We start from the raw sequence: 22,525 nt of genomic DNA on the forward strand, positions 1-22,525 counted from the left end.
AATCTCTGGTTTGGGCAATCATGTTGCTATGCTTCATCGGTTAAGCACAGCAGTAATTCAGAAAATGAAGCCATGCTGCATCTGTCATATCGTTTAAAATTTACTTCAGTTTTGCAGGTATTTGAAGATTGCAAAATGAACCACGTTACCCTGCAATATTCTGCCGGCGTTGGAATCTGCTCTGAACCTAATGGGTTTCTTTAGCTCCCCAGAGTTGGAGGTTTCCTCCCCCCTGCAATATATTCCAGTCAATGACACTATTGAAATTCCGACAGTAATTTATATACAGTAACTGGCTGCCCTCAGATGAGACGCTAAACAATTTCTGTGCACCAGGCTGCATTTTTCTCATGAAATGTAGCACTCTATTGGCAGTCACTTCTCCTCCCAAACCAGCATCATTTATAAGCACTATTGACAGTCTGCATGGAAGGCTTTTTTTTTTTTTTTAAATAAAAAAGGATCATGATAAACAAGCTCAGATAAATACCCTTAGATAGGACTGTCCATGAGTAATATTACTTACAAAAATAGTCCCCGTGGCTTGGAAAAGGCTGTAAATATAGCTCCCATCCTGGAAAGACAGTTATGCATAGACTTCTCTTTATACGTGCTCTCGGTCCCGTTGAAGACACTGGGACTAGTCGCATGATTAAAGATAACCATGTGTCTTAAGCATCTGCAAGACTGACATTTTCCCTGCCAAACAGAGCGCCTCTACAATGAGCACCTCTCTGCTTTGCAACAAAACTTCAAGAATTTTAAAGTATTATTTCAGGACTGCAGGCTTCTTCCATGTTAATGATCTAAAGATATACGCATATATATAGGAAAGCTTACTTTCTTTTGTTCTTATTCTGTACTAGTATACCCTTGTTATGGCTAGTGTGTGTATCTGTCATGCTGAGGGGTCAGAGCCAGCCTCCCACATCCAAACATTGCTGTATTTGGGTGTGGGGGGATTATTTCTCATTGATAATTGTCTTTATTAAAATAGACCATAGAGATATCTAAAATCAGAATATTTCTGCTTTCATGAAAAACAGGCTGAGGTCCAGGCAGCTCCATCCATAACGAGGTCAAACACAAGCTTTGCATCCAAAAATCCTTTGCAGCTTGAGTCTGCATTTTTGATCCAGATGTGAATTCCCTGGCTGCCCTCCTCCGGCACCTCATAGCCTCGTTGACACGATGAAAAGCATGAAAAATAAGTAACAACCCCCCCCCCCCAAAAAACCCAAACCAAACCAGAAACCAAAAGAAAAGCCCAGATAAGCATCGACAGTCCTGCCACTTTTCATGTGCGTGTAGTTTTAGTTCAGCGTGGAAGGAACAGTAATAAAAGGTTATCGCCACGAAACACACACCTAAAATGAGTTTGGGGCCGACGGGCACCTCCAAGCTGCCTACCTCAACCTTTTTCACCTCATGAAGCAGAGGCAACGCCATTCCCTCACCACCTCAGCCACCCCTCTCCCGCAAGACCCAGCAAGGGGCTGTTTGTGGGGCGGGGTGGGTTTTTTTGGTGAGGGGAAAGAGCGTCACGAGCTGCCTGTAAACCTAAGGAAGGGCACCCTGAGGGGACCGGAGGGCGGAGGGGAGGCCGGGGGCGGCCGGCCGGCCGCCCCCGGCCTCCCCTCCGCCCTCCGGTCCCCTCAGGGTGCGACAACCCTTAACGGCCCTTCCCGCCCTGCCGCCCTCGAAGCCCCTCCCCCCGCTGGTATGCGCCGGGAGGGGCGGCGGCGGCGGCGGCGGGAGGGGGGGGGGGGGGAGTGGAATGACGCGGGCGCCGCGGGTCACGTGACGCGAATGGAATGCCAACAATGTAGCGAATGTCCCGACTGCGCCCCGCACTCGGCGCCCGGGACGGCCAAGGGGGAAGATGGAGACCGGCCCGCGCCGTCGGGGTCGCCGCCGCCGTCGTTGAGCCGTTCCGTGACGGCTTCCCCCCCCCCCTCCACCACCACCACCCAGCCCGGTAGGCGAGCGGTGGCGCTGGGCGCCCCGAGGAGGTGAGCGAAGAGGGGCGGGGGGGCGGCGGTTTCGCCTCGACCGCGGGTGTGAGAGCTTCTTCCCCCCCCCCCCCCCCTCCCCAAACTGCTGTGCCCTGGGGGGAAAGTCGTGTGGGGGCGCGAAGGCGGGTCGGTTCTTGAAGCGGGAGTGAGTGTCCCGTGTGCGTATGTGTGTGTGCCCCCCTCCCGGGGGCAGCCTCGGCGCTCTGCCCGTACCCTCCGACATTTTCCGGACACCCGAGTGACAGCCCAGCCCTGGCGGGGCGGGGGGGGGGGGGTCCCGTCCGTCCGCCCGCCCGCCCGCCTGAGGCCTCTGCCCCAGGCCGGTCCGCCCGGCTCCCCTCCGCCGCGGGGACCGGCTCGGCGGGCTGCCCCAGCAGGCCGGAGAACTGCTGCGAAACGGCCGGAGTTTATTTTGGGAGCTTTCTGCCTGCGAAAGGAGTGGGCTCGGGGCCGGGGGAGAAGGGGTTGGGGCGCCCGCGTTCCCCGGGGGCATTCCCGGCCGGCACGGGGGTTGGAGGCGGTGAGGCTGGGCCGGAGCCCGCCGTGGGGGGTGTCTGTGAAGGCGAGGGCCGGGGGCAGCCGAGCGGGGGCACCCGGAGCCCGCCAGGTCCCGTCCGGCTGCAGCGGGGGCCCTGTTGTTCGCAGTCAGCTGAAGGTCACTGCCAAAATTCAGCACTTCGCCACCCTCCCTCCTGCCTCGTGAGTGGCGGGCGTGTTGAAATACCCCCTTCCCCGGCAAAGGCACTCGCGCAAATGACGCAAAAAAAAAAAAAAAAGCTTATTTGGAGTGTCCAGGCTCTGCGGTCAATTACTGCTGGTCTGCTGTGGATGGGGAAGGTGAGCTGTTTCCCACAGCGCTGGATTGGGCCAGTGCTTATGGTTGGCAGTGGGATGCAGGCACAGAGTTACTTTGGGACGGTTTTGTTAGCAGGAAGAAGGAGAGAAGGAATGATTTGGGGGAAAATCCTCACTTCAGTTCTTTTCACTTGCACCGTGTGCTCACTTATAAAGGGGAGCATGGTTTGTATAATAATGAAATTCCTGAAATGCTCCCCCTCCCCACCCCCTTGACAGCCTTAGACCTCCAGTACAAAGTGGATGGTCCCTGCTTCCATGAATTTGCGATCCAAAAAAACCAAAGCAATACCTGTAAATTGAGAGAGGGAAGGCAGTTGTAGCAGTTTCTTAAAACTTTATTCCTTCCTTCTGCAGTGATCGCTAGCTCAGCTCACTACAGTGCCTGCACAGTTATAGATAGGGAAGCAGCTCTCCAGCTCAGGGTTTGGGACTTAGCTCTTGAAACACAACTGAGTTTTAGTTTCTCGCCTGTGTCCTAGCTCCACAGAGACAGTAGTAGCACATGCAGCCTGTTGGTGAACGAAGAAACAAGAGAGTGAATAGCTAGTGCTGCTGGGACAACAGACATCAGCATATAATTTCAGTGTGGTTGGTTGTTTGCTGCCAGAGCAGCTATTGGTATTTCTCAAAGGAAGAAGACTAATCAGTTATTAAAAATTTTTTCTAACTTGATGCAATTAAAGTAATGCTGCGCTTATTTGATTGTATCTTCAGGATAATGGACAAGCTTCTAATTAGTGCAGAATGTCTAACATTTGGGGAAAAAAGCCTTAGGATTGTTTAGTCAGAATGGCTTGAAGCTCAAAAATAATTCTGAAAAATCATTTCTCGTGATGGCAGGAAGGCTATTGATACATTCATGCTGTAGGCAAGGTGCAGATTAGAAGGATTTGGAGTTATCCAAATCCAGATGTACAGTCAGAAATGCGTAGACAGAATTAGACACACTACATATCTCTTAAAGCATAGAACCCTTTTATCTTTTGCTAAAAATGCAAATCACAGGAAGATTTTAAAAAGCGGGCAGCTTGTCTTTGTAAGTCATCTGTAATATTTAATGTTCCAATTTCTTGGCTTACCTTACGTATTTAGTCAAAAAACCCTTCTGCAAAATGTGAAACATTTGCAGTTAGCTCCAACAACTTGCTGTTGTTGCTGTTCTCATTCATACTGTCTAAATGATCAACATTTCTTTCTGGTTTAGCAGTATTGTAAGTGTAAGCTGAAGAAGTTGCCAGCTGGCTTGACCTAGCATTATTAGACTGGAGCTTAGGCTAAAGGTCACAAAAGTTCTTTATGTGAAGCATGTGTGTAAGTGGGAAAGCAGTCCTTCGCTGCAAAAAGGTGGGGGGGTTGCAAGCTTTTCCAGCGCGTCCCAGGCCTGAGGATTGGCACAGGGACTGAAAAGGAAGAACAACACAGATTCCTAAACCCAGCCATATGGTGCCTGCTGCTGTCAGGAAAGGAAAGACAGTTATAGACCAATTAATTGGTCTGTATCTTTTTAAGCACTAGCTAGTTATGATGTAATCCTAAAAGGGCTGCAGTCCTATTGGTTTTTTTTAACGAGGCTATGTATTATCTTTTGCTATATTCTGTCTACATAGAAAAAATTCTGTTCTTGGGATCCTTCGGTTGCTATTGTCTTCATTGAGAACAATGAAAACTTGATCTGTTATTGACTAATAGCTGATTTGTTGTTTGTGGAAATATCAAAATCTAGATGAACAGCTTTAGCATTTCTCTTAAAACAAGTGACAAACCCTGTCCAATGTGCATGTGGGCATTTATGTCATTCTTAGTCCTCTATGAGTTAGGGTTGCAGGATATCCTTAGAGAGTACCGAGTGGAGCTCAAGACCTTGAACACATTATAGGTGTCTTTTAGTTAACTGAGCATTTAAATTTTGGCAAAAGAACTTGACATGGGTTAATCTCAAGTGATTAATCTATGCTCCTGCATTTCAAACTGGTAAATCATCACAAAAAAAGAGTCTGGGGTCTGAGTTCACTATTGCATTTCAGTCCTTGGTTGTAGAGGAAAGCTTGAAGTGGACTCTCTACTAATTAGGAAGTGGTGATGGGCTTCAGACATGAATGTGTCCAGATCCTCTTGGCCTTCACTGTAAGCTGTTTGCTTGGCAGTGAGAAGTGATAGTAAATGTATGGAAATGGTTGTTTTGTTGGGAAATACTGTAGCTATTGCAGGAAGAGTTGCTGCAGTGAGTTGAGTTTTAGTATGAGCATATGAAAATAAAGATCAATACTTTCTGGAGAAACTCTTTCCAGTGATAAATGTGCTATGATCAGAAATGAAATTCCTTTTAAAAAAAAAAATCCATTTGACTTCTGAGGGACGGAGAGGAACATACAGTGTGTTACCATCTTCTGTATTTGTGATTTGAAAACAACTGAACCAAATTCTAGCCTTCTCAACAAAGTGGCTTGAGCACCATTCAGGAGTCGCTTTGCAAGTGCTAATATCAACAGCAGAAGCAAACTTGCATAAGCAGCATCAATAGCGAGATGACGTTTCTGATTAAGCTATCTTTTGAATCCTCTTCTGAATGCACCATTATTTAATGTTTCTATTATGGTGATGCCACAAAGACTTAGTTAAGGTAGGATTCTTGTAACTTCATGCCGCACAGAGATTGCAAGTTGCATGGTAGCTCAGCTGTGCTGCATAGTTGTTCTCTGCTGCATGTCAGAAGAGGTCCTTAAAGCTATCTCAAAGTCTTTTCTTTTTTCTGTGTTGGGATGCTAACTGAGCTGGTTCTGCCTCTTCTGCTTTTACTGAGTAGCTCCATCTATGCCTCTTTTCCCTTTCTTCCCTATAAGGCACAGCTAATGAAATACCATATACTCCCCCTCCCTCCTTTTTTTTCCCCTTCTCCTTCCAGTTCTGGGGAGAATTCTTACCTTCAGGCTTTGCTAAGATATTCATGTGGAAAGGCAAAATATCTTGTCTTTCTGTTATTCACTTTGTTATTGAAATACTAGAAGTTGCTATGGTTAGAGTCATCAATATTTCCATTATAAATCTTTTTTGTAAACTTCTGAAACTGAGCTCAGCTAGTGTAAAACAAACAAAATCTTGAGTGGGGGAAAAACATTTCATGAGCATACTCTTCCCTAATTATGAAATAGGATAGGCTTGTCCAGCATTTGGTTATGCAATTGGGTGGGAAACTTGCCGCAGTTAGGTACTGTAAAATTCTTAAACATTGTAGTTTTTAAGGGTTTTATTTTCATTTATTTTGAAAATGAAACTTTAAAGAAAAATGAATTATTTATTGGTTATGTTGAGAAAGCCTTTTGGAATCCTATTCTTGAAAATAGATAAAGTGAAAATCATTAAAGGGAATCCAGCTGTGACAGCTTAATAGGTTAAACTGATTCACTTTCACTTGATTAATTGTCATGCTGTCCCTTCAGAGGCATTTACAATATCAACTTAATTGCATGTTCTTTCTATTTTCTTTTGTTTCAGACACTGTCAGTCTGCAAAATGATGATTCCAAGGATTTTCACTTTCTGTAGGAAACGTGAAGTTCGTGAGCTGAAGTAAAACGTTGGCAGAATTTTCTTGAGAATTTTGCCTTTTCTTTTTCTCTTCGAAGGATTATGTTTACAAGAAGTTGATACCATCAAGTGACACTTTTTCGAAGTAAAGTAATTTAAAAAAACTAAGAATAAAGCTGTATTTATGCTCAGAGAAAACTGGATTAACAATGAGGCCAAAGACTTTTCCTGCTACGACATATTCTGGAAACAGCAGACAAAGGTTACAAGAAATTCGAGAAGGTTTAAAGCAACCATCCAAATCTTCAGGTCAGGGACTACCTATTGGACCAGGCAGCGAAACGTCTCTGGACCCTAAGATTTTAATAGGGAAGGATGCTGCAAGGCAGCAGCAGATGAGACAAACACCTAAGTTTGGACCATATCAGAAAGCTCTGCGAGAAATTAGATATTCTTTGCTGCCTTTTGCTAATGAGTCGAGCACTACAGCAGCTGTTGAAGTGAATAGGCAGATGCTCCAGGAACTGGTGAATGCTGGTTGTGATCAGGTACGTATGAGTTTGGGGGGGGAGGGGGGTTGTCACTGCCTTTAAAACAAGTTTATACTTGGGACTGAGGAAGGGATATTGATGAACATTATCAAGCTTGCCAGCTGACAAAATGCACCGATTTCTCTGGCAGTTGTGTTGCTGTATGACTCGCAGAGTAGATGGACTTGGTGTTGAGAGATGTGCCTAGTATGAGGTTAACTCATGTTAAAGACAGTCATGGTGACCTCTAGGATTCTCTTATGGTTTCTCTAGTTGATGTATAAGGGTGAACAGGGTAGCTTGTATTTTTTTTTTTTTCTCCTTCCTTTTTTTCCCCCCTCAATACTGGAACAAGCGTTAGCTATGAGTATTAAGGTGGAATTTTGTCTAGTACATCTAAAGTCAGTTCGCTGTCAGAACCAACTAGAAGAAATGACAGAGACAGTATGTGGTCTTTGAAGAAGCTCACTTGCTGTTTGCCAGAAGCAGGTGGAACTGGCTGGATGTTCAGCAAGCAGCAGTGGTTGGGTGCATGCTGGGGAAGGATTTCTCACCTTCTCTGCTTCTATCAAGAGATGGTAGACCTGTCTCAGATAAGGGACTTGGCACAGAGATGCTTGCTTTTGTCATTCTGAGATTGATGCTAGAACATACTCTTAATTCAAAGACCATTTGCCTGGTGCGGAACATGGTCTTTTTGTGTTGAGCTGCATTCATCTTGCATGTGCTTCTGGTGTTGGTATTGACTTTCACCTCTGTCCAGGAATACTTCAAAATTTTGCTTTTTGGAGATGAAGTATGTTTTGGGTTCAGATTGTGATTGTTGTAGAAACAACTTTTTTTCCTGTGTGATTGAATGCCAGTTATTGACAAGCTGAAACATTTCCATTTATAGTCCTTGATATAAATTGGAGAGATTTAAAACCAAAGTGCTTTCAGTGGCATTTCCTTGATTTCAAAACTTAACCTCATTCACTCATGTCAGAGTGTGAGTCTCTTGACTGTCCTAGACCGTATTCTGAATCTGTATAACAAAACTAACACTAGGCATTATTATAAACAGTCTGCATTTCTCTGGAGCTATATAGTCGTTAATTAGTGCTGTTTCTTTTCCAAAGAGTTTATGCTATGCAAGATAATCAGTGCAGGAGTAGATTGCAGATCCAATGAGAAGTGCTGCAGTACAACTGAACGCTTCCTAGGCCAGTGAACCAAGATGCTGGTTTATTGTAATAAGAACCAAATTATTTAACTGGAAGAACCAAGGATTTTCTCTAATCTTAAGCATGCCATGAAAACACAGTGTTTTTTAGAATTCTGCCCTCTAAATTTCCCTAGCTGTTTAGGATGAGAACACTCCCTGTGCATTTGAGCCAAGGTTAAATGAGCACAGCTGGATTCTGGATTGGAAATGTGCATTTGGTGGGTTACATGGACAAATTGTTCACACACAGAACAGGCTTGTTGGACTGAAATCTTGGAAAGTACTTTGAGCATACTACAGCACAGAAAAGTTAAGCCAATGTATAAAACAGAAATACCTAAGCACCTGTTAAAATGTCTTGGTATTAAAGGCAGTGTAATGCACTATATGTGTAAAGTTTTTAATATTTTCAGCTATTTTATGGTATTACTTCTTATAGAGCACTGAGAATGATCCCAGTTCTGACTCTGATGTGGAGATTTTTGCTACCTCCTTAAATTTGGCTGCACATTTTTGGTTGTTCCTCCCCCCCCCTCCCCCTCATTGGCCATGATCCTTCCATCCTCACATTTAGCTCTGCTCCCTAGCTGTGACTTGTTGCCTGGAGATGGCATTATTGGGCCTATCCCTTAGGTGTGTTTGACACTCAAACTGAAGCATAAGCAGGATCACATTTGGCTAGAGTCCAGACAGGGAATCCAAAACTGGAGTCTTGTGGCTAAAAATGCTGGGCTTCCTAGTGTGGGTCCAGGCCGTATGAAGGTTGGCTGTCCTGGAGGGTTGTGAATGAGTGGAGCTTCTTGACATGGTGTGAATGGTATCTGGTCCTGGGGATGGCAAGGTGTACGGTGACAGACTTGATTACTACCTCTAGATTCTTCCTTTCCTCCTGGTGCCTGAGCTGTTTTGAATCAAATACTGAACTGTTTCAGAACGTAATTTGTAGTAAATCAGCCATCCCAAGCTGCCCTGTCCCTGCCTGTGAATCCAAGCCTTTAAATGCCTACCGCATGGACATCTTCGGTAGTCCTGTAGGCAGCTAACAGATCTCTGATTTAACAGAGAGGTGAACTCAGCTTCAGTTTCTTTGGGGATGGTTTTATTTATCTCTGGGCCCAATCCTACTGTGAGGTTGGTAAATGGGCATTGAAGCCTTGTGCCCCCCCTGCCCCCCCCCCCCAACGCCAGGAGCAAATGTTTGGAGGTTAAGGATTTCAGTCCATGAATAGCTAATGGTCTACTTGAGCCTTCCCCTACAGCAAGCTTGCAGAGTACAAGATCTTACACCTCCTGATCCTGCTTCATGCTACACTAATGAGCTGTTCAGTGGCTGCAAGTGTCCTGAAGTTGGCAATTTGTCATAAGAAGCTCTAATCGTGGGCGTTCTAGGAAGTTGTGAAGAATGAATAGACGGCTCTAACATTATGCAGTTTGATTTTATGTGAACTCCATTTTCAAGTTGGATTTGGGCTGATGCTTTTTGGTGTTCTGTTCCGGATGGAACACTGGAGAGTAATGCTAACCTTCTGGGTAATCTGTTCTGGTGGATACCATGCAAGGATCAGGATTCTTCTTCAGTCTGTTTATTAGGCCACAATAAGGATTTTTGGAAGGGTGAAGGGGAGCATTGACAATTAAGGGGTATACATTTTAGAGGCTGGGGGAAGGATACTTATATTTATTATTCCTATTAGCTCCACTCATGTAGCACATCTGTAGCATGGTTAGATTTTAACAGTCATTTTACATACTACAAGAGATGTTGCCTATTAGGTAACATAAAGGTAGGGTTTGTAGCTCCCTGTTCTGCCTAAGTGACTCTAAGATGAAATTGAAATTGGTTTAATTAAATAAGAAAGAAACATTGTAACATTTTATTACCTTATTCTTGCTCTATGAAAGACCCACACAGACAGGAAATTGGTTATAAGCTGGTTGGTAAACTTAAGTGTTTAAAATGCAGTGTAATTCATGAAGTAAATAAAAAATTCTTGTGTCTTTCAGTTACAGTCATCATGGGTGTTACATATGGAAACTTTTTTAAAGAATTGATTAGGAAGTTGCCAGTGTCCTCTTAAATGACCCACCTTCTTTCACTAAGTTTTCTTTTCAGCCATTGTGTAGCTTATGATTTTGTAGTGAAAACTGCCTCCCCAAACTTAATGGAGACTTTGCTGTTGACCTGAAGGAAGCCAGGATTACACAAGTTTGTTTTTTTTAAGAGATACAAAACAAAATTACCCACATAATTAGTCATAGTTCTTCTCAAAGGGAGTAACTTGTCTGTTGTTTGCCTAAGTCATCTTTTCAACAGTAATTATTAGCAAGTTTCAGTCAAAAATAATTAGTGCAGCATAAATGGTTTTGAAACTTGTAGAACATGACTGCAAAAGGCTGGACCTCTTTTGTTGCAAAAGCTTGAAGCCAAAAGCACTGCTAATATACTGTTCTTTAGTAAATACAACTCCTTGGACTTAGAAGTGTAATTTGCAGTCACTGCAGAGGGACAAGAGTGTGGAGCAGCTGTCCTGCAGGCTGGTAAACCACTGGAATCACCTGGGGCAACTGGATGGTGCTTGGGGTGTGGTGGTAAATGCAGCTGCTGTTGTGGATTGAATTTTTCCAATGAATAGATGCAATTGAGCATATGATCAGTGACATTCCAGCAACCTGAATGGGCTGTACTGTACTTACTGTACTTCCTTAGAGCATAAACAGCCACTGACATTGTAATTTAGAGTGGGCTGCAGCAGTTCTAGATGAACTGTGGAACATTACACACTTGTCAGCACACACCCCGCCCCCCCCCCCCAAGCAAACTTCTTTTCTTTGATCAAGGGTGCCTTTTCTGGGTGAAGATTTCTAGACATAGTTTGTTTGGGCAGCTGTTTTTAAGGAAAACTGATGTTTAGGGGTTTTTACCTCCAGTACCTCCAGTAACATGCATCATGTACAATACACAGAATAACTATGCGAATATGTGAAGCGAGGAAGTTCTTACGCCTCATTCTTTCCAGAGGCTCCTATAAATATCTCTGTAATAAAACATGTACACCCCACCTGTGCCAATAGCAGAACATTCCAAAGGAGAAGATCTGTCCTTTGGACACTAATTATAGTGTCTTTCAAGGAACTGGAATGGTGTTTGTGGGTACTGTAATGTGTCTAAGAGTATCAAGCTGACCATCTTGTCATGTGTGTTACACTGAGTTCATGGAATCCACTTTGTAGAAGTGGGGTGGGTTTTGGTTCTGGGTTGTTTTTTTTAAATCCTCCTTCTTGCATCCCAAGATTCTTTTGATCTCTTAATCATGGATGACATCCTTTTTATTTAACCCATTTGGCAAAGATTCTACCCTGATTTGGGAACTACCACTTGATTTTGAGAAACTTTGAAAATGGGGAATGCAGTATTTATCTCAGTTCGAACAAATACTTGCACCTCTTTAAGTGAGGGAAATTCTGCTACACCAAATAGAGCTTGGGCAGAAAGTCCTTTTTATGTTTTGCAGGTGGAATTACTATTCTGTTTTTTCTTTTCTATATAGGGTTTTAGGTCATGTTCATTCACATATGATCCATGTGTCATCTATCAGTTTGTTACTGAGCAGTATGACTTTTCATCCTATCGTTGGAGCGATGACAGAAAGCAGATACAATGCAAAGCTTTGTTTTGGTAACAGACAATGCATGGCTGCAGTTTTGCTTGTAGCAAAATATCTGTTGCGATGTATTTGTTAAGAGGACAAGTCTAAAAAGACAGCTTGCCTTCAAGGTGAAGGGCAGCAAATTTGTTATAGCCCTGAGCAAATGGGAGAATCAATTTCATAACATTGGCCTGTCCTGTAACAAAATTTTGTCTTTTGATTGGGTAAACTTTACCTGTGTTAAGAGTTCTGCTTGCCCAGCTATTTACTAAAACCTCCAGGAAGAAGACCGTAGTCATCATCTGGGTGTTTTGGGTCCAGATTGTTTTGTTAATGAAAAATGGCTGAAGAATGAGCTGTTACAAGATTGCCTAGGTTATTCTGTGGGATGTATGTTAAAGGTGGCAAGAGTCATTACAAGCTATGTTGCAGGTCAGGAGGAAATAAGTCTTCTTGGGTTACAAGGAGAAAAAAGGGGCCTTCAAATGAGGGCACGCACTGCTGAATGCAGGAGAAGGATTTTATTTTAGCAACTGAAGTAGATTTGATAATTCAGGCCAATAGTCTCTTGTGTGTTCATTTGCCTCCCTCATTTGAAGGTAAGTTGTTCACTCTGTTTCTTCTTTGCTAGCTGTGTTGAGAGCTTGTTTCATAACCTTTTCCTATGCTTTTTTCTTTTCTCTCTAACCTCCACCTACCTTTTTGGTTTCAACCTTTTCCTCATTTCTGAGAAGCTTCCAGTATCATCCAGCGTTCTTCCATCAAAGCATGTAATGCAATATGTTCTCCCACAAATACACCTGAAGTTAGCCCCTTAAGTCAATTCAGTTTTTAGCTGCTTCAGAAAAAAAGTGAATCATAGCTTTCCAGGGGCTGAAAGCAAGAGGCGAGGACTGCTTTTGAGCCAATATCTGCTGACACCTCTCTCTTCTATCCAGTTTCTGGTCGCCAGTCTTCCTATGTTGCTGTCACTTCTTGATGACACTGTCTTAGTGAATATCCTTAAATCCTCTGTGTTGTGATGCAGTTCCTGCAATGTATTTGGGAAGGTACTCTTGGATTTGTTCTGCATGAGTGGCTTAGAGTATGCTCTTGTCCTGCAGAAGAAAGAAAAAGAATTTTGTCTTTTCCCTTGCATTTTCATGGTGGTAGAAATATTCCTTGGCAATAGTAGGTGACTGCATGTGCTCCTTCATGTGACAAGATGTGGCTTCTTGGCAGCTGGGCAGTAATGTGGCACTGAACAAGGCTGCAGTATGTTTTAAATTCTGTCCTTTATTCTTGTTAGCCTCCTTTCTTCTTTGGCAAGCTATAGAATAAATTGCATCTTTGTAGTAGGATTATGTTTGAAATGACAGAACAGGAATCAGATGCCAGACTTCAACTGTAGATAAGTGTGAATCTTGAGTTATGTTAAACTAATGCTTCCCTATTCCTCATGTCAGATCATCATTCTAGAGGCTCGGGAGTTAATATAAACGTCTAAAATTATATATTGCTGTAACAGGGTGCAGGATTAACTTGCATTGGATACTTAAATTGTGTTTATTAAAATTTAATTGCCAGGAGAAGGTTGAGCTATGGATTTTTTAATATATATTTTTTTTAATAAAAAAGGAAATGGCTTCATCACAGTCACTAAAAATTCTGCATAAGCATTAACTTCAGTCTCTGAATAAAAATGCCCTTGAGACCAAAAGTGAAGATTGCCATTATTATAACAGGAAGTTGATATCACAATAGTAGTAGGGTGTAACTGTTCCTTTTGCATTTTTTGTTGTTCTCAGCCTAGATCTCTGTTGTTCTTTTTAGCTTGTATCTGAGAGGGTCCAATGTGGTTTTACACCGAGACTGAAAACCAGCATCTCTGCGGTGGGTGGTGGTGGTTTTTTGGTTGTGTTTGTGGGTTTTTTTCTTTCTCAAAAAAAAAAAAGGAATTACACTTTTAAACTTAGAGAGATTTCAGTAGAAGGACTGGATGCAAGGCTTTTGCATGTTACATTCTTTAGATGTAATCCAATATGTGAATTCAGAACTCATTTAATTCAACCTAGGAATGCTTTTCTGATAGTTGCTAAACTGAATAAAAGTTTATGTTAAAGCTACTAACTGAATATCTGTAGAATGCAAATAAAAGTCCATGACTGCTTCTCATGTGATACACAGGTATGTGCCATGCTTGTGTAGAGTGCTTTTTTTTTTTATTAAATCCCTTTTTTCCCTAATGCATGGCCAAATATATATGGAGTAACTTACAATGGCAGTCCCTCTTTTCCTCACTTTTTTTCTTGCTGTACCCACAGGAAAAATTTTTGCGAACATTTTAAAATCAGTTGATCAGCAGAACTGAAACTAAGTTAATGGGAAGGAAAAAAAGGGGGGGGGGGGGATTTCATCACTACCCTGTGTAGATACACTGTCAGCAGGTATGTGAGTTTATAGTAATTTAAATTACAAGAATGTAGCCAGGCATTCAATTGCATGATATAATCTGATAAACTGAAGGGAACTAAACTACTATTTCTTCCATTTTATTTATAAAATATCATTGCCAGATACTGTCATATTTGCCCAAGGGCAGAATGAAGTTACTGTGACTGCATTTTCTGAAAGCACGGTAGTATTCCAATTGTGTGTCAGTTTTCTGGAGGTATTCAAAGTGCTGGCTGAGTTCTTACCAGACCACTGCTGGAAGGAGAAACAGTGACCAGCATGGTCATGCCCAGGAGGTAGGGACTGAGGATCACACCACTGTTGCTCTGGAGGTGAATGGTTATGTGCTACAAAACGCAGCGGAAGTGCTTTTTGGTTGTGAGGTTGATAATGTCACTCTCGAGCAGACCACAGCTTGTAGGTGCTCCCTTGGGCACAGCATTCAAATCCTGTTCAGCAGCTGCTTATGGTGGTAGTGACTCCTACAGAATGTCCATGTCCCATGCGTGTTACCCCTGTGGCCCCCCAGCCTACCATAAATCAGGCTCCAGTACATATAGTCTATCTTCCTTGGGTACTGGCTGTCTCTGTGACTTGCAAATGCATGTATGCAATGCTCTCTAAAATAGATGATGAGAGACATGAAAGAGACTTTTAAATCAAGTTTTCTTGGTGATGGCAGCTGCTGTTTTTCTCATTTATTGGGTATGCCCATTAATTCCCCACCATTGCCTTTTTTTTTTCTTTTTTTTTTTTTTTTCTTAAATCTCTCTTAATGAACAGCAGGGTAGGCACAGGTTTTCCTTTATTTGACTTAGGAAAGAATTCTGGCTGGATTGCAAGCTCCCTCACTAGGGATATAGCTACTCTAGAGTAGATGTTTTACAATCAAGTACTGCTGGAAGAAACACAGTTTACACTAGTAAAATCAAGGAGGGACAGACCCCTGTCTGTTTGCTTAAAGCTACAGATGTTTGTGTTAATTTTGGCCTTATCCTTAAATAAGTTGTGTATGGCATGTGAAATACATTCCACTTTTTTCACTCTTTCTGCTTATGTTCATAACCTAATTGTGACTGTAACTTAGATCTGGCATTTTCATGTTGCTTGGAGCTGAGGCTTAGAGTGGAAAATGCTGGTCCTTATTTCTAGGTTTTCATCATTCTCTAGCTTTTTGAAAAAAACCTAAAATTAAATTTAAAAATGCTTCTGATTACCAAAATGGAGGGTGAAGTTGCTGCGGCATTGTGGGCTTTGGTGTTAAGCAGCAACAGGCTTGTATGATCCATACTTGAGAGGGATCCCAATTTCCAATCTTCAGAAGATGCTTAAATAAAAGCCTGGTGAAAGTCAAACTTGTGCTGTCAGCCTGCTTTACATATCTGCTGCTGGTCACCCAAAATACTGTTGCTGCTGGAATATTTTCAATTTCATGTTACTTGGCAGCTGATGTGTCTTCCCTGTTACCACATGGCTTCTGCTGAGGTAGTTCTGTCAGCTCTGATCTTGACGGGGTCACCCAGCTATGGTTGCAGCACAGCAAAACAGGTTTTGTTCTAAAAGTCTTGTCCTGCCATCTGGGTTGTCACTGGCAGTTCACAAGAAACTTCTCATACACAAATTGACACACAGAAATTAGGTTTCACCCAAGAGATGCATGTGTGCGTATATGTATTATGATGACTGCAGTGTTTGCATGGTACCAGCTGTTTGCAGAGAGCTTAATCCATAGGATTTGGTACTGCACTGAAGATTTCTTTTTCAGTCTTAAGTAAGCAAGACTGTAATGTTTGAGGCTGCGTTCTGCTTCCCTGCAGTGTAAGAGATGGATTCTTCTTGATGAGAAACTTGTGTTCTTCATTTTAACTGATTCCAAGCAATTAAAAATATTTCCCCAGGGAGGCAAAGGATGAAGAGAACAGGATAGGATATGAAAACACTTTAAAAATAAAAATTATTTCTAGGTCAGATAATTTTCAGAAGGCTGGAGCCAAAGAACGCTGCGTACCCATAACTTTGTGAATCAGGTAACAGCTATGGCAGGGACAGCCTGTGAAAATAACTATATTCTGTGCTGCTTTGTTATTAGTGTATGCGAGCATATGTGAAACTGTTACTGCAGCACATACTGTCTTCTGTGCATTTAGAGAAATGTAAACATGACGTAAATGGAAGAATGTTGAGATTTAAATGTAGATTGCTTGAATGGCCAAGCATTTTGCTACTGTTTTCTATATCTTTCATGACTGTAATGCATGATTTGTAAATTACTCATTTCATCCAAAGCATGCAAAGATGCAGTATATTACTCCTGACATGCATAAAATGCTAGAAAGAAGACTGCTGATAGTAGCTGATAATATAGTGAAGTTTTGCCCATCAGAGATTGACTTCAGTAGGACAACTAGCAGTGTAAAATTATTCCTGTGTAAGTCTTCATATGGTTAGGTTTGGATTTTATCCACCATTTATGAACCTGTTGGATGTGGGTTATTTCAAAACAGAAGAAAATGTCAACACAGACTCGGAGATCATTATTGCTGCTCTGCAGCTTCCTTCTCTCCGTGTTCATTTTGTTCTTCCACTGTATCAACTCTTAAATATCTTCAAGGCTATTCAAGTCTATACGTTCCTTTACCTGTTGTCCTATTGCATCGTTTTTTCTGCTCCATTGGTTTGAATGACTAATATTCAACACCTCCTACGTGCTTTTCTCCATGTGCCTCTGGATACCCTAAATGAATTAATTTTTTTTTATAATTGCAAACTATTAAGAAAAAACTCTTTTATAGACTTCAACCTTATTTTTTCAATTTGATGTGACATCCTAAAGAATTATAGATGCAACTGTAATGTGACTTTGACAGCATACCCCATATATTTTCATTTCTGCATCTTTTCTTCCGTTCAGTGTCAGGACTCCATAGTCTGTGCTTAAACTAGCTACCTGTCCCATTCACGCTTTTCTTCCAGCTTTGCCACAGTCACTGTGTTCATTCCACCTCCTGCCAGATGTCAGCCTGATAAAGATGCATAAAATCTAATTTAATCAATGTAAGTGGAACCTTAGAAATACTAATATGTGCAGGGTATCCTGGTTTACAAAAACAGAAAAAATCTCTGGCTGTCCCAATTAAAAACACAAAAATTTCTGGCCATATAAGATCTTTGAATCAAGACAAATCTTCTCCATATTTGGCTGGTTTTGTCCTGGCTTCAAACAAGTGCTGAATAATTTTCTCCAGAGATATGCATTCCACCTTGCTGGAGCCTGTTCTTTCTGATTGTCTGGAACAATTTCTTGATTGTGCTTTTAGTTGATCCCCCGACTGCCTGTGTAATGTGTGCTGCCCAGACATGGTAGTGACCAGCTGGCTGTGTGCTGGAGCAGGGTGGAATTTCTCTTTTCTTTCAAGTGCTCCAGCAGTTGCTGTGCTGGAAACTCACTTCCATCTCCTTCCTGTGATCATTTCTTGCACCTTGGCCATCCCTCCCATTCTGAAAATCTTTTTATTATGTTCTCTAATGCAAGCACCAAGTTCATTGAGTGCTTTCTTGAAGGTGTTTTATGAAGAACCTGTGAAACTTGTGGTGTTGCAGTCATGGTGGAGAGAAGGTGTTGGTGCAGTGCTCAACAGTGCAAATCAGACCTAGAGCCTAGGATTTCACAAGTGGGCAAGAGTCAGCAGTCTCTGCCAGGGCACGTGGCAAGCTAGCTCCCCATACTACAAAAGCAGGACCTCACTGGGAAGTGCCAGCAAATTCAAAAGCAAGCCACAAGAATTTTCATCTGCGTCGGTGTGCCTCCCCCTGCCCCCCACCTCTCTGTTTATTGAGAAGTGAACCTTCAGAGTTTTTAGCCACATGAAAGTAACCTAGAAAAAGTATTTTTCAGTACTACTTCGGTGCTGTAAAACCTTCTGTAACAAAACAGTTCCACTTTCCCAGGAACTTCCCTGTGGTTTGTAAGCATTAGAAACTGGTGGAGGTTGAGAACTTGCTGTTGCAGGCCCTGCTCTACACTCACGCAAAAATGGGTGCTCAGATTTACTGCCAGGGAGGAGCTGTTGCCTCCTGAGCCTGGAACACCTCTGTTCAGGAGGTGGAGGAGGGTCTGAGCTGCAGCACAGTCTGTGGCAGAGCTCTGGTGTTGGAGGTAGAGCTGACTTCTAGATTCCTGGGAAGGTCAGAACGTCCTGCTGTGTGTTAGCATCTCCAGGAACACTATTTTGGCCAAATAGCAGTGCTACATGTTTAACAGGATTCCTTGGGTTTTTTTTGCAAAGAGCAATTTTTTTCTTGCCTTATGGAGGAGGATTTGTGCTCCCAAGTTCACCCCTGTCTACTGGAATTTGAACTCAGTCATCACCCTGCCCTACATGGGCCAAACAACAGCAGCCGTAGCATTAGCACAGCATCTAGGGGAGGCTGGTCACCTTACTTTTAGCTATGCATAAAACTTCCTTCTCTTCCTCTCTCCCATTTCCTTGAAATAGGACCATTGCCCAGCGCTAGACAAAACTCTTAACTAGCAGGGCACCATCAACCGTCCTTGTACACTAAGTTTTGAGTCCATGAATTTGGGGAAAAACCTGCCATTAGACCACAGATTGTTTTGCCACTTTCACACAGTAGTTTTTGTGGTTTCCCAGTCTGGGAAGACACTCAATGGAACTAATTTTTACCACCCCACCCCACCCCCCCCCCCCTTTTTTTTTTTTTTAACTCTCAGATCATGACAGCTAATGAACAGAGGAGGTATTACTGCTGAGATTTGAACTCCAACAGGAAAGTGATAACTGACAATCATGAGGGCAAATGGGAAGCATAACAAAGATGGAGCCCCTGCTAAAAAGTAGTAACTGGATGTGTAGGGAGAGAGGATGATGCTTGGCATTTACTTGGGGAGGAGGGCAATCAGATCACAGAGCTGGTAGTGATGAGTTCAGCCCTTAGTAGCAAACTGGTCAACTGGAGGAACATTAGTGCTAATGAAGTATCTGCCTTGGAAACGGGATGTAGTTTTTGAGGATGAAAATCCTAATCATGCACATTGAAGTGCTGTTTTGGTCTCTCAGCCCCCAAGCTGCCTACATGACCAAAGTCAGTGTGTGCTCATTGAGGGCTCATACTCGGGTGTTAGGATTTCTTCAGCTTGGCAGTGTGGAAGAAACAGCAGCCTGAGCCAGAGCTGCTCCCTGCGCACCAGGGAAAGCAGCACGGGGTTCCAGCAGTGCCCCCCAACAGCGAGTGCCTGTTGCTTGCTCTAGCTGGCAGGCACTGCACAGGAGAGGCATCTTCCCCATCTTCCCAGCCCACTGAATTTAGAGGCTCCAGCTTACTTTGCTTTCCTCCTCCCCACTTCCCTCTTTTCAGTGTTTTTTGTGTGCTTGCAGTCTAAAGTCATGCTTAACCCCTCATCCTGCCCACATGCTCTGCTCAGTAGGCTTAATTGCTTTTTGTATTTGTAGGTAACACCCTTCTCTGTTCTAAAGGCCTGGCTTCTATGCTTGTTGCAATGGCTGTTCGTGCTTTTGGGAAAATAAAGGATTTGCTTTTCATGTAAAAATAGCTTTATTATTTCCATACGCGAGTAGCAATCAGGGCAGGCATATTTCCAGGTCAGCCTGGAGATGGGGTTGGATAGTGAAACCCTCTGTTCCAAAAATGGGCTGGAACCAGCAACAGTTCTTGATGTGCTAAGCAAAGCTAACTGGCTTGGAGAGAGGTGGGATCCCTTTTTTGGGTGGACATGCAACATACTGGTATTCTTCTGCTACGGAGGGGAGCCAAGCATTGACATAATGAGCACTTTATTCTGTTAAGTACTCAAATGTTAGTTTTACAGTTTTCTCATAATCATGTTCTTTTGGTAATTGTAGGCATGGGTTTTTAATAAAAGATTATAAAGGAAGGTTTCTTAGGGCATAGTAACTACAAGTGCTTAGAGTGTCTGAGTAGAAGGGATGTTTGCAGGAGCAGTCTATTATTCCACAAGATTGTGCTCTGTTGGGTACTGAGTAAATAAACAGTAAATGTGCAAATCTTGGATAATGTTGCTCTATGATTATTTAGATAGTCCAGCTGTACTTTGGATTTTGTTCTCTATGGTAGCTGTCTTGTGAATCTTCTGGCTCATTGCCATGTATTTCTAGATTTATATGAACATGATGTGGATCTTTTTCATCTTCGTATTTTGCTAATTCATATTTTTACTTCCTTCAGTCATATTTTAAAGGTCTCTGTAAGGCTTTTAAAAATTAGTCAGCTTGAATTTTCCCTTTATCTTCACAAAAGTCGCTACAGAAATAAGAAAAAAGCACAGAAGGGGAATTACAGGCAGCATTAAAAATGTTCCTTCAGAACAGAAAAGCAGATTTAACATGAATTAAAAACTCAGCTCTGTTTCAGAGTTGCAAAAGCTCTTTTATTCACCAGAGAACTGTTAAAGCTAGTCATTTTTGGCATAGTATCGGTCAGGGAAGCGTGACAAAGTGCAGTGGAATGCACTGAGCTGCGATCCAGCTTGTAGTGGTATATATGACTTTAGTGTATGGAGCATTGCAGGAAGTGCTGGGGGTGGGGTGGGGAGGCCTTTTCATCTCATCAGCTGCTGAGTAACAGTGTTCTCCTTCCTCAGACCCCACCTGCAACAACAGAGGGTCCCTTGGATGCTTGGGTCAGAAGACAAAACGTGAAAAGCCTGTACAATCTTGAGTTTCTGGTAGAACTTGGCTCTGTTCTCTGAGCACTGCTGTGCAGAATGCGGTGAGGTGAGAAAGTTGGGAATAGTAGTATGTTTGGGATTGCACATCAGCTGTGCCTATCTAGACTGGACTGTGTCCCCAGCCCCACCATCCCGGAGGATGAAGATTCTTGGGCTGAAATTCTGTCCTTGTTGAAATCAGCAGGAAAATTCCTATTGATTTCATCAGGCCAGAGCTTTGCTGCTTATTTTGAGCAGTAAAAGAGTACTCCTGTTCCACCCCAGTACACACACATGCTAAGTCCATTTACTTTGACTTAGGTTTTGGCATAGATTTTGGCCTTAAATGGAAATCTGTTCAAATCCATTTAGTATCGGTAGCTTGGATTTCAGATTATATGGATAGTTAAACCCAGCTATATGTGATAATTAATAACCAGTTAAGATATTCTTGTAATTTTAAGCATACCTGGTATTTTCCTTCTTTCTTCTCTAAATTGTGATGTTGGCATCCACAGAGTTTTCCAAGCATTTGTAATGATATTATAAGAAAACATACTGGTACCTTTCCTGGCAGAACAGGATCATTGGTCTGAGACCTGCATGTTAAAAATTGGGAAAAGCTTGGCGTGGTATGGATTGTGTTACCAGTGTAAATTGCTAACAAGAATTTTACGGTTCACCTTGGGTTTCACATTTGCATCACTCTGGTACAGCAATAATCAAATACAAAGCCACTGTTATATTGGTATTGCAGTAAAGCTGTGTGGTACAACGTCATTGCAAAAAATTAGGTCTCTACCCGGAAGCCATTATAACCTGAATTGATGTTCCTAGAGTAGGGATGTAGGAAGGTTGCAGCACAGAGAAGATAAAAGGATAATGATAGTGTTTTTATTGTTTGCATAGATATCTCTGTCATTCTTACTGTCTGCTTACTTAATGTTCTTCAAGGGGAGAGCTTGAGGTTGTATTGAAAACATGGGCAAATGTTCAGAGCGGGAGTAAATGAGTAGGCAGCTGCTGGGATGTCCCAGCCCATACACTTCAGGTTAGAAAGAATGCAGAAGTTGCTTGGCAGATAGATCGCTTAGATGGGAGCATTGTAATACTCACTGAAAGCTCATTTGGCATTTAGGATATAGATCCTATTTAAGATGTAGGCTGTCAGATTATTAAAGGTTAGGGTACTTCTGCTCTAGATTCTTAGCTTTACCCTTTTGCAGAGACAAGCTGAAAGTTGAAAACTATTAAAATTTATATACAACAGTCATTATAGTCATTCAAGTAATGGGCTGCATATGGAACTACTGTGACTATATTACTGTTTTCTTTGCATGGCAGTACTTCGGATAGTTCCAACATCTCAGATATTGGGTGTTCTGGAACATAAATCCTACAAATTTCAGTTGTGGAAAAAAATTGCTGAAATTCAGGTTTTCGCACATAATTCTATACTTGTGTATATATATACAGACAATTCTAAGCTTGCTTATCATGTGGTTAGTCTCTGAAGGTGATGGCAGATACTGGAAAGCTTGATTAAAAATAATTAATCATAATGTTGACAATTTTAAGAGCTGATGGATGCTTTGGAGAAAAGGAATG

At 42.4% G+C, this 22,525-nt stretch overlaps 1 protein-coding gene across 2 annotated transcripts in view; it reads left to right on the forward strand.

Annotated features, from left to right (window-relative positions):
- Nucleotides 1-1,795: 1,795 nt before the first annotated feature.
- The window catches only part of LATS2 (large tumor suppressor kinase 2), a 51,422-nt gene continuing 30,692 nt past the window's right edge, over nt 1,796-22,525 (forward strand). Inside the window, exons 1-2 of one of the 2 annotated variants that reach the window (XM_075050750.1) lie at nt 1,796-2,012; nt 6,366-6,945. In XM_075050750.1, coding sequence (XP_074906851.1) covers nt 6,607-6,945 — 339 coding nt within the window. In that variant the 5' untranslated portion in view covers nt 1,796-2,012; nt 6,366-6,606. Of the gene's footprint in view, nt 2,013-6,365; nt 6,946-20,851; nt 20,985-22,525 lie in introns of those variants that run through there. The other variant, XM_075050751.1, reaches the window with a different exon arrangement.

This window comes from Buteo buteo, chromosome 18 (assembly GCF_964188355.1).
Source record: "Buteo buteo chromosome 18, bButBut1.hap1.1, whole genome shotgun sequence".
NCBI classification, from domain to species: Eukaryota; Metazoa; Chordata; class Aves; order Accipitriformes; family Accipitridae; genus Buteo; species Buteo buteo.